Source organism: Hordeum vulgare, chromosome 5H, assembly GCF_904849725.1.
Source record: "Hordeum vulgare subsp. vulgare chromosome 5H, MorexV3_pseudomolecules_assembly, whole genome shotgun sequence".
Taxonomy (NCBI): domain Eukaryota; kingdom Viridiplantae; phylum Streptophyta; class Magnoliopsida; order Poales; family Poaceae; genus Hordeum; species Hordeum vulgare.
This window is the reverse complement of record NC_058522.1, coordinates 289,350,390-289,363,812: the sequence shown is the minus strand read 5'-3', so window position 1 is coordinate 289,363,812 and position 13,423 is coordinate 289,350,390. Positions and strand designations below refer to the sequence as shown.

The 13,423-nt window shown below is 48.8% G+C and overlaps 2 protein-coding genes and 1 pseudogene across 2 annotated transcripts; 2 read left to right on the top strand and 1 right to left on the bottom strand.

The window, feature by feature from the left end:
* Positions 1–5,699: 5,699 nt before the first annotated feature.
* Positions 5,700–6,659, top strand: LOC123396028. The gene has a single exon (XM_045091058.1). The coding sequence runs from the start codon at positions 5,936–5,938 to the stop codon at positions 6,389–6,391; it is 456 nt and encodes a 151-aa protein (XP_044946993.1). The 5' UTR covers positions 5,700–5,935; the 3' UTR covers positions 6,392–6,659.
* Positions 6,660–8,329: 1,670 nt separating this feature from the next.
* On the bottom strand, positions 8,330–11,146 carry LOC123395381 (pentatricopeptide repeat-containing protein At2g13600-like). The gene has a single exon (XM_045090372.1). The coding sequence runs from the start codon at positions 11,085–11,087 to the stop codon at positions 9,174–9,176; it is 1,914 nt and encodes a 637-aa protein (XP_044946307.1). The 5' UTR covers positions 11,088–11,146; the 3' UTR covers positions 8,330–9,173.
* Positions 11,147–11,963: 817 nt separating this feature from the next.
* Positions 11,964–12,524, top strand: LOC123396616 (annotated as a pseudogene).
* Positions 12,525–13,423: the final 899 nt, after the last annotated feature.

Genomic DNA, 13,423 nt, shown 5'->3' with positions numbered 1-13,423 from the left:
CACATTCTTCCTAATTTGTCCAGATATATACTTTCTGTCTGATCCAAACAGTGCGTGCATGCATTGTATCCCTTGTTTGACTGTCCTGAAATGTTACTAAGAGCAGGCCAATCATTGATGGTTACGAAAAGCAACGCTCGAAGGTCAAATTCCTCTTGTTTGTGCTCGTCCCACACACGTACACCTGGTTTGGCCCACAGCTGTAAAAGTTCATCAACTAATGGCCTTAGGTACACATCAATATCGTTGCCGGGTTGCTTTGGACCTTGGATAAGCACTGGCATCATAATGAACTTCCACTTCATGCACAACCAAGGAGGAAGGTTGTAGATACATAGAGTAACGGGCCAGGTGCTGTGACTGCAACTCTGCTCCCCAAAAGGATTCATGCCATCTGTACTCAGACCTAACCATAAGTTCCTTGCGTCAGCTGCAAATCTCGGGAACTCTCTCTCAATGTTTCTCCACTGCCGACCATCAGCGGTGTGCCTCAACTTATCGTCTTTCATACGATCTTCCATGTGCCATCGCAACAACTTCGCATGATCTTTATTTCTGAACAGACGTTTCAACTGTGGTATTATAGGAGCATACCACATCACCTTGGCAGGAACCCTCTTCCTGGGTGGCTCGCCCTCAATATCACCAGGGTCGTCTTTTCTGATCTTATACTGCAATGCAGTGCATACCGGGCATTTATCCATATTCTCGTACTTCTCACCGCGGTAGAGGATGCAGTCATTAGGGCATGCATGTATCTTCTGCACGTCTAATCCTAGAGGGCAGACAAGCTTCTTTGCTTCGTACGTGCTGGCGGGCAATTCGTTCTTTCTTGGAAGCATCTTCTTCATCAGTACCAGCAACTTTTCAAATGACGAGTCAGTCACAGCGGTCTCTGCCTTCCACTTCAGCAATTCCAGTGTGCTACCCAGCTTCTTCTGGCCATCTTCACAAGTTGGGTACAACAATTTGTTGTGGTCCTGTAACATCTTCTCGAACTGCAACCTCTCCTTTTCTGTGTCGCAACCTCGCCGTGCATCAGAAATGACCCGGTCAAGATCATCAGCGGGCTCATCTGGTTCCCGTTCTTCATCCCGATCTTCTTCTTCATTGTCTTCCATTGCGGTATCAGCATACTCAGGGAACATAGATCGGTAGTTGTCATCATCGTTCTCTTCTTCTTCATCGTCGTCTTCCATCATAACCCCTCTTTCTCCGTGCTTGGTCCAAACATTATAGCCCGACATAAAACCGGACCGAAGCAGGTGGCTCTGAATGACTCTTGAGGAAGTGTAATCCTTCTCATTCCGACATTCAACACATGGACAAAACATATAGCCACCACCATGCTTGTTCGCATCGGCTGCATCTCGAAAAGAATGCACGCCTTCTCTGTAAGCGGTTGTGCGTCGATCACCGTACATCCATGGATGGCTCATCTGCGTTATACGACAGTATATCAAATACAATCACGATCCTAAAAATTAGTACCGCACGGTCTAAACGAGGAAATATAGTTGCTAACCTTTTAGAATAAGTAGAAATAAAGAGGAAGAGGTTTAAGCGTGGCTCGGGCATCTCATATCGTAGTTGTGTTCGGTGAACTGAAGCGGCATCGCTCTAACACACATTTCAACAAACACCTCTAGTGCATAAAAAATGGAGAGCTAGCACACACCCACACTCTTCTATCCAAGAAAAATGCAAGGAAGAGGGGAGAGGGGGATGTGCTATATATAGGCACAGGACTTTAGTCCCGGTTTGAGACACAAACCGGGACTAAAGGTGGCGCACATGCGGGCTGCACACTGCGTAGCCCTTTAGTCCCGGTTTGAGACACAAACCGGGACTAAAGGCTCCTTAAGGGACGGGACCAAAGCCTCGTGGACGGTATTGCGATTTGGGGCGACGTGGCCGGGCCTTTAGTCCCGGCCCAGAGGGAGGCCGGGACTAAAGGGTCCAGGCCAAAGGCCCGTTTTCCACTAGTGGAGTGCTACCGGGACCAGTGTTCCCGTCGTGGGATGGAAAGGATGAGGGTGTTCGAGGTCCGCCTCGCCGCTTAAATAGCAGCGATGGAGGTGTCTAATGCAGTGGTGCGGGCTACCACAAAGGAGGAAGCCATCTGCGCCTATATTGTAAAGAAGCAGCATCGAAGGAACATGCGCGCCTTGGCCCGAGAACAGAATTTGGTCGTTCGTGCCATGGCCGGACTGCCCCCAAGGAGGAGAAGGAGGACAGTGACGGGTTGGACAGCTCCAGCAATAACCAGATATGGCTCGATCTATACTGCGTTTTCGATCGCTACTTCCGTGGAAGGATGGCATGGGTGGCAGGAAGAGCAAGGGCAGCCATGGGTCATCTTCTCCATAGCTAACATGTAGGTTAAACATGCCAAATTTTGATAGTCCGGTGACATGTCTTGATGTAGTAGTCGGACGATGTGTATAAATGCATCATTTACGCAGTTGTATGACTGACGTATGCTAAATGAGCTGTCCGGTTGTGAAAAAAGGAAATTTGAGGCCGACCGATTTTGCCCATAGACATTTGAGGGGTCGGATTTGTCAAATTCGGTTGTAGATGCTCTTACCATGTTATGAAAAATAAACTTAACTTTGTGCAAAGAGAGTTATTTTTGTTTGCTTGCATGCAAATTCATGCTACAAGAAAAATGGTAATATAATGCTTAAGTCACTTTACTATAATCTGTTCTTTTTGGGTTTTGCATAATCAAGTTGACACACCAATAAGTAGCTAATGGCGCTAAATGTAAAGCTTGATTTTGTGATAATTATGGTCATACTCGAGACGACTGAAAGGCGAGGTCTCTAAAAAATTAACCAAACAGGTGTTTTGCACTCATGTATAGATTATCATACATGTTCAAATATACTCCCTCCGTAAATTAATATAAAAGCATTTATAACACTATTTTAGTAATCTAAACACTTTTACATTAGTTTACAGAGGGAGTAATAGTTTTGGAAACCTACTTATGTAGACCATTTAAAGCAACACGCATAACCCAACAAAGATACACTACATGAAAAAATTGGGATGATATTTCATGATTCTTAGCCCCACTACATTCTACAGAAGATAGCACAAGCACAACATCTAGGGCTGCCCCCAAGATGTTGGGCCCACATGAATGCATGCTAATGTGTTCATATATATGGTGGTTTTAGGGTCATCTAACAATTTCAAAAAAATCTCTAAGAACACATGTGGATGTCATGATTAGCTGGTGAGAGTTTATACCATCCCGCTAACAGAGTAAGTTTTGGACCTCTTTAAAAGATATCCTCTTCCACATTCTAACCTATAAGGATGATAGTCGACCCTCCTTCACGAATCTTCCTCGGATTGTTGCACTCATGGGTGTCAGATGGGCTTTGACTTGCGTTGTTGGACGTTAGAGAAACTCCAACGGGGAGATCCATTTCATCCGCTGCCGTCCGTTTGGGTCCGCGCGGACTGAAAAGACGGTCCAACGCGCTGATCCAAACAGACGCGCGTTCGCTTTTCGTCCGCCTGTCGATCCATTTCCGGCCCAATTTTGAGCCTGATTTGGGTCGACACGGATACAAAGCGAACGCGGGCGACACGCGCTTTCTTTGTTCGCTGACCCGCCAGTCGGTGGCACTTTGGTCGTTCTCCACCCCTACCGATAGCGCCAACAACTAGCCCTCGCCTCGCCTCGCCCCCAGCCCCCTCGCCGTCGTCGCCCAGTTCCAGCGGCATCCTCCCGTACCTCCCCAACGCCTACCCACGTTGTCGGTCGCATCACCGCCGGGGCACCACAGCTTCCCCGACCCCAATCCGCTATCATCGGTCAGTTTCGTCGTCCACGCCCGCAAGTTGTTCGATAGTTTGCCTCAAGGTACAAATGGACTACGCCGATGAGTTCTTTTTCCATAATGTTTTGTGCGAATCCGACGATTCGTCATCTGACGATGAGGAAATGCTGCTTGCCGTGTTGGTCCATGACCACATTAATAGGCATCGGACGTTGTTCCGGGGCTCGATTCTGGGGCATGTTCCGGCGTTGAATCGCAACCGAGAGATCGGCCATTTCCTTCTATGGAAGGACTACTTTGACACAAGCAATCCGCTGTCCAAACATAAAAAATTCCAGCGTTGTTTCCGTATGGCCAGGCATGTTTTCAAACGGATTCGAGAGGGGGTGGTCGGATTCGATGACTACTTCGAGTGCAAAGAGGATGCCATTGGAAAGATTGGCTTCTCATCTTATCAGAAATGCGCTGCAGCCATCCGGATGCTTGCTTATGGAGTACGCGGTGATCTTATCGATGAGTACGTCTGTATGAGTGAGTCTACGTGCCTAGAATCGTTGTACAGATTCTGCAAGGCTGTGATTGCAGTGTTTGGCCCTGAGTACTTGAGAGAGCCGACTGATGCAGACACAACCCGTTTGTCGGCGACCAATGCCAGTCGGGGCTTCCCAGGGATGCTTGGCAGCATAGACTGCATGCACTGGGTGTGGAAGAATTGCCCTTCTGCTTGGCAAGGCCAGTACAAGGGCCATGTCAAGGCTTGCACTGTCATACTTGAGGCCGTGGCCTCTCAAGATCTCTGGATCTGGCATTCTTTCTTTGGCGTGGCCGGATCGCACAATGATATCAACGTGCTTCAACGATCGCCGGTGTTTGCAAGGCTTGCCGAAGGCAACAACCCGCCGATCAATGTTAACATCAACGATCACAACTACAACAAATGATACTATCTAGCTGACGGAATCTATCCATAGTGGACCACTATTGTGAAGACAATCTCCAATCCTGTTGGAGAGAAGAGGAAAATATTTGCCCAAGAGCAAGAGACTGCCAGGAAGGATGTCGAGCGTGCCTTTGGTGTTCTGAAATCTCGATGGGGCATAGTCCAGTATCCTGTTAGAACTTGGAGCACCAAGAAGTTGTGGAAAGTGATGACTGCTTGTGTTATCATGCACAATATGATCATAGAGGATGAGCGCCCGGAACGTCTCCACAAATAAGGGTTTGAGTTTCAGGGTGACAATGTGGTGCCTCGGCATGGCGAAAAAGCGGCATTGTTTGTCCACTTCATCCAATTTCATCATGAAATATGTGATTCGAAAACTTATATTCGGTTGCAAGATGATTTGGTTGAGCATATGTGGGATCATGTTGGCAATCAATAGGTGTATCTTGTAGATAATTTTATTTTTGTTAGGCTTGTAAACTTTGCTATATTTTATTTTTGATTATGAAACTATGCTATATTATTTGCTTTTGAAAAATATTCAAAATATTTCTATTTGTTGAAAACCGGTGACTAGCCGGCCATGCGGACAAATATAGGTCGATGCATTGGGCGCGTTGCCGACCCAAATGGACGAAAACCGGACGTCCGCTTAGGTCGACCAGTTAAAATTGCTCTTAGTACTATTGGGTATTGAGAAGAGGGGTAATTTTCACGCGCTCTTCAGAGGTGCCTATCTCATGAAACACGATTATGGCGGACAAAATATAAGGTGTGACCGTGCCTTGTCTGCGGACACACCATGTGTTATGCCACGAACACATGGGAGAGCTCATATTTGCCATATATGCGGCTGTAGATGTTCTAGTAGTTCTAGCTTGCTGTTGTACCGAGGAGGCAACTTCAGTACACTTAGGTTGGTCAAGGTCCAAGGCTGCTTTATTAAAACGAAAATAGAATTTGTCACAAAAATGAAAGTAAGTGGAGCAGTGGCATTCGTGAAATAAGCTCTTAAAATTTTGGACATTGTCTACCATCACTTCTTTAAATAGAGCACTCCACTGGTCCGTCCAACCCCCCACTTAGAGAGACACACTGGCACACGAGCACTTGCGAATTGTGATCTTTCCACTGCGCGTGTTTCCCTCGTAGCTCACCACCAATCTGCTCCCAGCTCAGCTCATCGTCGGACATGGGAAACTGCCTGGTGATCCAAGGAAGAAAGGAGATCAAGGTGATGAGCGTCGTCGACGGCGAGAACCTCAAGGCGCTCCCGCCACCCCTCTCTAAGGGCGCCCCCGCACGCGTCTCCAGCTCCGATGCCGACGCCGCACTCCGGGCGCAGAAGCAACACCTCGACGTCCGGGTGGGCAACATGGGGCAGCTGCATCGCTTGTTCCCCTCCGATGTGAAGTTGCCTTCCCCCGCCGCTGACCCTGGCGCCGTCATGAGGGTGAAGCTGGTCATCAGCAAGCAGGAGCTCAGGAGGATGCTGGGCAAGGACGACCAGGCCGTCTCCCTGGAGGACATGGTGGCTCTCATGCGAAGAGGATCAGAAGATCAGCAGCAGGAGGAGATCGGTTGCTGTAGAGGGTGGCGGCCTGCCTTGCATAGCATACCTGAAGGCAGCGGTGAATTATTCTATTAGCAGAAGAAATTAACTGGCGATTTTGGGAGCTTGCTGGAGAAAATGCATATATGGATAATAAGCATAAGAAAATATGCATGTGTACATGTATATATTTATATATTCACATAGGAAAATAGAGATCATAGTTGGTTAGATTTGTTAGTAGTTTTGAGATAGGGGTTATCTTCAGGTTGTCTTGTTAGGTGGGTACATGCATCCATGTAAGACAAGGTGAAGATAGTCTTGGAAATCAAACGAGACAATATAAACTTAACTATTGATGGCATATACTCGTTGTTAATAATCTTTTTTTTTCATTATTTCACACGTGTTCTAGTTTGCTATGTGTTTTTAGTAATGGTAAGCCTCACCCTTCTTGGCGATCATGATTCATCGAACAAACATTAATTTTGGGCATGTATAATGATTGATAAGTTAGTTTTATTTAAACCTATCACGTAATCTAGAGAAGGCAATAAAAATATGATGTATAATGGACTATTCATTAATCTCATCTCTAGTAACTAGATATACCTAAATATGTTTCAAAAATAAAGATATACCTAAACATGTGGTGAGAGACATGGTTGCTAAGAGATCATCTATTAATTAAAATAAGGTAACCCTTTTTTCCGACTTCTCTCTCGTTAACCTCATCATTTATCTCACCTGGCACTCCTAAGATAACACCAGTATGTATCTCTTGAACTATTCGATCTAAAGGGAGTAAATTTCCTTATACCACTACTATAGGACTCGGATCAGGTGACTTGCCTTCAGCCAGTCACCCCGTAACATGCGGTCACTTATCCTGCTTTTTCATCCAACGGACATCAGACATTAAAGTGAGAAAAACAAACACTTAGTTGTTTCGCATGAGACGCACGAGCGGACAATGGCCTATAACTGAAAATACTACTCCATCTGTTTCTAAACTATTCAGAGCGGATTAATTTTTTTTAGAGATTTCGCTATCAATTACTTTCGGTATTTTTTTTAGAGATTTCACTATAAATTACTTTCTCCGTTCCTGAATATATGTCTTACACTCTATGTCCCGCGCGTGTTCTCTGTCTGCATCGACATAAATAGTTTGCATCGCTAGACCATGATTTGTGTGTATTCGTGTCATCAAAACAAACAATAGAGATTTCATTATGGACTACATGTGAAGCAAAATAAATAAATCTATACGGACTACATACAGAGCAAAATTGCTGAATCTACATTGTAAAATATATTTATATGCATTTGTATATAGTTCATATAAAAACATAAGACTTATAGTCAAAAACAGATGAAGTAAGAGCAACTCCAATGGACCAACCCATTTCCGACCCAAATTTAGGACTGAAATGCATCGACGCGGACGCGAAGCGGACACGCGCGCGCCCTCTCGTTGTCCGCCCCCAACCACCGCGGTCAATACTATTTATGACGGCCACCATCCTCGGACCCATACATCAGCGATCGTGGCCGACTTTTTTTAATCCGAGCGTGCGGTGGATTCCGTCATCTGCTTTCAGAACCCTGCCAGTCCACATCCAGCCATCTCCTCGGCGACCAAAACCCTAGCACCATGGCCGACGGCTTCCCAAACAAGGGCAAGGCCCCGCTCTACCCGGCGCCATCTCCCCGCCGCCGTCTTCCCACCGGCCTCGCCAGCGTGTGAGCGTCCCGGTGCACCAAGCGTGGTGGCACTGGGAGCACCGCGTGCCGCTCCCTTACCCCGATGTGACGCTGCCGGCACGGCTGGCATCTGGATCCGGAGAGGATTCCGGTGCCGGCCGTGCCGCGGTCGGCGCGGGTGCATGCGGAGGAGGTGAGCCGCCATCGGCGTCTGCTAACGACGGAGCCTCCTCCGCATGGACACAGATGCGGACACAGAACACGCGAGGGACACAGAGTGTAAGACTTATATTCAGGAACGAAGAAAGTAATTGATAGCGAAATCTCTAAAAAGAATACTGAAAGTAATTTATAGCGAAATCTCTAAAAAAAATACTCCGCTCTGAACAGTTTAGAAACAGATGGAGTAGTATTTTCAGTTATAGGCCGTTGTCCGCTGGTGCGTCTCATGCGAAACAGCTAAGTGTTTGTTTTTCTCACTTTGATGTCTGATGTCCGTTGGATGAAAAAGCAACGCTGGATAAGTGACCGCATGTTACGGGGTGACTGCCTGAAGGCAAGTCACCTGATCCCAGCCCACTACTATAGGGGTCATCGTTTCTCAATGCCACCACATTTCAACTATGAAATGGTTGCAGTCACTGCTTTGATCATAAAACCGGCTTTGGTAATAAACATTGCAGCCACAGCAACATCATTCAATTGATTTATCTGAGCAAAAGGCTTCGCAGAAGTAGTTTCAGACATACTGTCACTCACCTGTTTGTCAGGAAAATTGACTTGCACAGCGGAACAATGATCCACGATGTAGGCAACACCGACTTGTCCAAACTATATAATCATAATTCGAGTCAGGATCAGTAGAAGTAACAGAAAATATAACCATTGTTGGCAGAAGTCCTAGCTCACTTCTACTTCAATGAATACATATCCCTTTTTCCACAGAAATAAGTCAAACAGATATCCAACAACTTAGCAAATACTGAACTGTATACGGATTGCTGGCATATAACACACATACTTCCATGTGTTGCTAGAAGTGTTTAGTAGCATGCTGAAGTGGTGGGTAAGGCGATTTAAATGGATCAATTCATACTGGTTCTCCTGAGATTGCTGCCTCAAGTACTGTGCAAAGAAATTAGGCTCTGAAGTTCCTTTGCGGTCTCATGCCTTAGGAACTGGAACACTGACATTTCAAGGATGCTGAAGGCAGAGCGTGAACGTCTCCTGGCATGCTTCGTATAGCAATCATGTTCTGCTGATTCTTTGGGAAGGAATGACACTCTGAGCACAGCGCAAGCTGGTCTTCAACAGGATCCACTACAACACGCATATAATCAAAAAGTCTGTCCAGCATCCCATATATCTCATTCGCCTCACAGTGAGATGTGTCATCAGCAACAAACATGTGCTTCGCGCTCCGCACCTCGATCCAACTGCAAGCTTGGTCCTTCCTCAGACCCTTCTCCTTCATAATTGCCCTAATACGGCGGGCATCATCCCACTGACCTGCTGCTGCGTAAATGTTTGACAGCATGACATACCGACCGCTGTTCCCAGGCTCCAGCTGGAAGAGGGACTCCGCCACTTTCTCTGCAATCTCAGTATTGCCGTGAACACGGCATGCGCCAAGAAGCGCCCCCCACGACCCAGTTGTACCTGGACCAATCCTGGATGACAAACCTTTGATGAACTCGCTTGCTTCTTCCAGCTGATGGTTCCGACCAAGAGCATCTATGAAGGAGGCATAGTGTTCAGCCCTTGGTTCAACACCATGGTACTGCATTGATTCAAGAATCCGACGGCCATCAGTGACTAGACCGGCATGACTGCAAGCTGTTAGGACAGCAAGAAAAGTAACATAGGTTGGCTGCACTTCAGCATCAAGCATCCTTTTGAACATGGCAAGTGACTGCTTCCCCTGGCCATTGTGCGAGAACCCTGTCACCATGGAGTTCCAGGAGATGAAGTCCCTTTCAGACATCCGTGCAAACACTAACATGGCAGTCGCCATGTCACCACACTTGGAGTACATGTCAATGAGGGCATTGTGGATGAAAATGTTGAAAGGGTCTAAACCGATGCGGCGGCGCAAGATGAAACCATGCACTTCCCTTCCTCGAGTAACAAGCCCGAGCTTGGCGCATGCACCAAGAGATGACACCAGAGCGAACGGTGTTGGTGCCATCCCCTCGACCAGCATCTGTTGAAAAAGATCCAGAGCGGCATCCTCCTCACCATTCTGCTCGTGCCCAGAGATGAGTGCCGTCCATGCAATTGTGTCCTGCTCCGGCATCATATGAAATACACGGATTGCCTCATCGAGCCTCTTGGCACGGCAGTACCCTGCAATCATCGATGTCCAAGAGACCGTGTCCTGGATGCTCATCTGGTTGAACAACGTCCTGGCGTCCTCCATCCTCCCAGCCTTGCTGTAGGCATCTACCATTGCATTGGCCATAATGACCGTCACCTCCACCCCCGAAACCACTACTGCGCCGTGCATCTCTCGGAGTGGCCTCAGGGCTCCCATCCCAGCGCATGCGCTCGCCACGCTGACCACTGCAAAACGGTCGAGGGCCACCTCTGGCCCCAGGCACCTGTCCCTGGCCAACCGGGCGAACACGCGGAGCGCTTCCCCCTGCCGGCCATTCCGCGCGAGGGCCGAGATGATGGTGTTGTAGGATACGACGTTGCGAGAGGAGGCAGGCATCGCGTCGAGCAGGTGGAGGGCGTCAGGGAGGGTGGCGGAGCCGCGTGAAAGCGCGGCCAGGAGGTTGTTGTAGGAATGGGCATTCCTGTACGGGAGGTCTTCGAAGGCTGTGCGGGAGGCCGCGGGGGAGTTTAGCATGGCATAGAGCTCGATGAGGCGGTTGGAGAGGAGGGTGTGATGGTTGAGCGCCGTCTTTAGGAGGAGTGCGTGCGCGGCACGGCCGAGGTAGCGGACGTCGCCCAAGGATATGGCGCGCTCGATGAGGTGGAGCACCGTAGCAACGTTGACGCTGGCAGCGGTGGCGGGTGGAGTAGCCGCCGGCGTGAGGCATGGCTGCAGGTGGACGGCGACCGTCGGCGGGAGACGGCGCATGTCAGAAGCAGTGAGGAGAGGCAACTGTCGGGCTGGCGGCCCATGCTTTACCCCATGCTGCCCAGTCTTGGCCAGAAGGGCTCGCATAAACTTGGGTTGACCTATATAAAAACAATATTCTTGGGTTGAAAGTGAAACCGTGCAGTTTGACACAGAGAGGTACCCTATGTGGCCGTTCTTGTTTAGCCGTTCTTGTTCAGCGCTTAGAGCATTTTAACAGTGGCGTCAAAAAAACGTGCGCGCGTTAAATTGCACTTTTAGCACGTCGGGATGAAATCGCGCGCTACAACGGACGCGGGAAACTAACGCGCGTGGTAAACTATTGCGCATGCGGGAGAAAGCGGACGGTCGCGCGTTAGATTTGATGCACCGCTTTCGGCACGCCTATAAAATGCGGCGCTCGTCACGTGGCTGTCCATGCTGCCCAGTCTTGGGCCACAAGGGCTCGCATAAACTTGGGTTGACCTATATAAAAACAATATTCTTGGTTGAAAATGAAACCCTGCAGTTTGACAGAGAGGTACCATGTGTGGCCGTTCTTGTTCACCGCTTACACCATCTCCAACAGCGGCGTTAAAAAAATACGCGCGGGGTAAATTGCACTTTTAGCACGCAGGGACGAAACAGTGCGCTTCAACGGATGCGAGAAACTAGCGTGCGGTAAACTATTGCGTGCGCGGGAGAAAGCGGACGGTTGCGCGCTAGATTTGGGGCACCGCTTTCGGCACGTCTATAAAATGCGGCGCTCGTCACGTGGCTGCCCATAGCCACACTCCCTCTGCCGCTCCCTCGCCGCCGCTCCCTCTGCCGCTCCCTCTTCGCCACTCCCTCTGCCGCTCCCTCGTCGCCGCTCCCTCTGCCGCTCCCTCTGTCATCATGCCGTCGCGCCGCCGTGGATCCTCGGGCTACCGCGGCGTCCGCGAGCGCCCCTCCGGTGTCTACTACGCCGAGATCAAGTCCAGCGACGTTCGCCTCGGCCTCGGCACCTTCGAAACCTCGCACGAGGCCGCCCGCGCGTACAGCGTGGGGGCCTGGCGTCTAGGGAGGCCTCGTGCGCAGATGAACTTTTAGGATGTCTACACGCGCGAGCAGGTGCAGGACCTCGCCCCTCCACCTCGTCTGATATCAGACCAGGACCGTCAGGAGCACCGTCGACAGGAACACCGGCTCCTCGTCGTCGAGGAGGACGAGCGAGCCATGACGGAGTGGCGTCAGCGCCACCCGGAGGACGTCGCCGCCGAGAACGCCTTCTGGGCGGAGAGGACGGCAAGGCGTCGCGAGGAGTGGCAGGACAGGCATCGGCGCAAGTTACTCGCTATATCGCAGTATGTGGCCGTCAACAACGGTGGAACGCCCATCTTCACTTCTGACGATGAACGTTGGGAGGACGCATGGCTATCTACCTCGAACAACACCCACAGTGACGACTCGGAGTAGTTTTATCTATCTATGATAGTTTTATTATCGTGTTGGACTAGTTTTATTATCTATATTATCGTGTTGGACTAGTTTATTATCTATATAAATGAATTATGTATCAAATCTATGCATATATTTTTAGGGTGTTGGACTAGTTTTGCGTTTTAATTTGCACCGTCTGCTGGAGCTCCGCGCGCGTGCTAAAATATGTTGCGGCTGCTGGAACCGGCGCTCGTCGGCACGCTAAAAAAAGCTAGCCGCGCCCTGTAAATCTGTTTTTTGGACGCTGGTTGAAACGCGCATATTGGAGATGCTCTTAGTGCATGTAAATGGTGTTATTTTAAAGGTGTCACATATGATAAATATTTACTTGAAAAGAGATAAATTATAAGAAAAGATTTGCCTTCTCATATTAGAAAAGATTCTAACCAATCGCGCTAAATGTCCACCGTCTTCCTTGCGGAGACGATTTCGTTGTTTTGATTCTTTTTACATAGTTTAGCCTGATCTGGCCCTGTTTGTGAATTTTTTTCGAATCTCATTCTTTTTTCCACCGTCACCCATTGTGATGGTAGGCATACACATCCTACCACCACAGACAGTGGCGGTAGAGGTCATCTGACTCCATTTACCCGAAGGAACCATCCGCATTGACCCGACCCTTATCGTCACTGCCTATGGCGGTAGGGTGTGTATGCCTACCGCCACATCCGATGGTGGTAGGAAAAAGGGTCAGATCCAAAAAATTCACAAATGGGGTCAAATCGGGCTAAAGTTAGCAAAAAGGGTCAAAACCGTGAATTTGTCCTCCCTATGCCCCACGTGCCTACGTGAGGGTGCACCATCGCTTTCATTTTTTATTATCTCTAATGAAGATACCACATCCACATCTTCTTCCCCAACCTGTTCTCCTACCT